The 880-nt window shown below is 40.2% G+C and overlaps 1 protein-coding gene across 1 annotated transcript; it reads right to left on the bottom strand.

Moving 5' to 3' along the window:
- Nucleotides 1-9: 9 nt before the first annotated feature.
- LOC107735614 (bifunctional coenzyme A synthase-like) lies at nucleotides 10-592 on the bottom strand (the record flags this gene model as incomplete). Its single annotated transcript, XM_016547242.1, has 3 exons — nucleotides 10-132; nucleotides 223-287; nucleotides 403-592. Coding segments are annotated over 3 exons (378 nt in total), but the record flags the coding sequence as incomplete, so codon positions are not given.
- Nucleotides 593-880: the final 288 nt, after the last annotated feature.

Here is an 880-nt window from a genome sequence, read left to right as displayed (position 1 = left end):
AGAAAAAGTTCAGATAGAGCATGAGATGAAAGTGATAAATGCTTCACCCTGTTCCTTTGCTTGTTTTATTCTTTTCTTCACCAGCAGAGCAATCTCAGGCCACACAATATCTGTCAGAGCTCTCAGACGCTCCTGAAAAACAAACGCACACATAAATACAATGTGAACAGGAGGGAAAATGTGTTCTGAATTCAATTATATTTATCTGTCGAGTTAAATTACCTGGTTACCAAATACTTTTCCACTCAGTACTCGTCTGTTGATGGTCTTATCCTCGTTAAGAATATCTGACGGCAAAAAAAAAACTTTGATCTGACATTTTTCAAATTTTCTGTAGGGAAAAACTGCAGGCCAGTATAAAGTGAGATCCATTCGGTGACTATACACATCTCGTCTCCGTACCTGGGCCGAACTCCTGGACGACCTTATGATAGGCGGATGTTCCCGGCAGGTAGGCCTCGTGACCGAGCTGATCGCAGTCAATCCTCACGGCGCCGAGAGCCTCCAGTCTGTGTGCTATAGAGCTCTTTCCAGACCCGCTGCCGCCCGTCAGACCAATCACATACGGATCCAGAGGCAGATCTGGCTGCGGCTGCAAACACAAAACAGCTAATTAAACCAATACTAAGAGCTTTACCTTTATGTGGATGAAATGTAAGTAATAAACAATAACTTGAATCTTTTGTAAAACTACATCAAGATAAAATGTGAACGCTAAGTGAAATGCTACAATATATAACAACACTTATGACCATAATTAATAACATTTTAAAGTTTGGGGTCAGTAAGATTTCCACAAATATATGAAGCAGCACAACTGTTTTCAACATCGATAAGAATCAGAAATGTTTCTTGAGCAGCAAATTAGAATGATTTCTGA

This window comes from Sinocyclocheilus rhinocerous, unplaced genomic scaffold (assembly GCF_001515625.1).
Source record: "Sinocyclocheilus rhinocerous isolate Xijiao unplaced genomic scaffold, SAMN03320098_v1.1 C36177098, whole genome shotgun sequence".
NCBI classification, from domain to species: domain Eukaryota; kingdom Metazoa; phylum Chordata; class Actinopteri; order Cypriniformes; family Cyprinidae; genus Sinocyclocheilus; species Sinocyclocheilus rhinocerous.
Note: the sequence above shows the minus strand (reverse complement) of the source record. Positions and strands in the feature narration are given on the sequence as shown.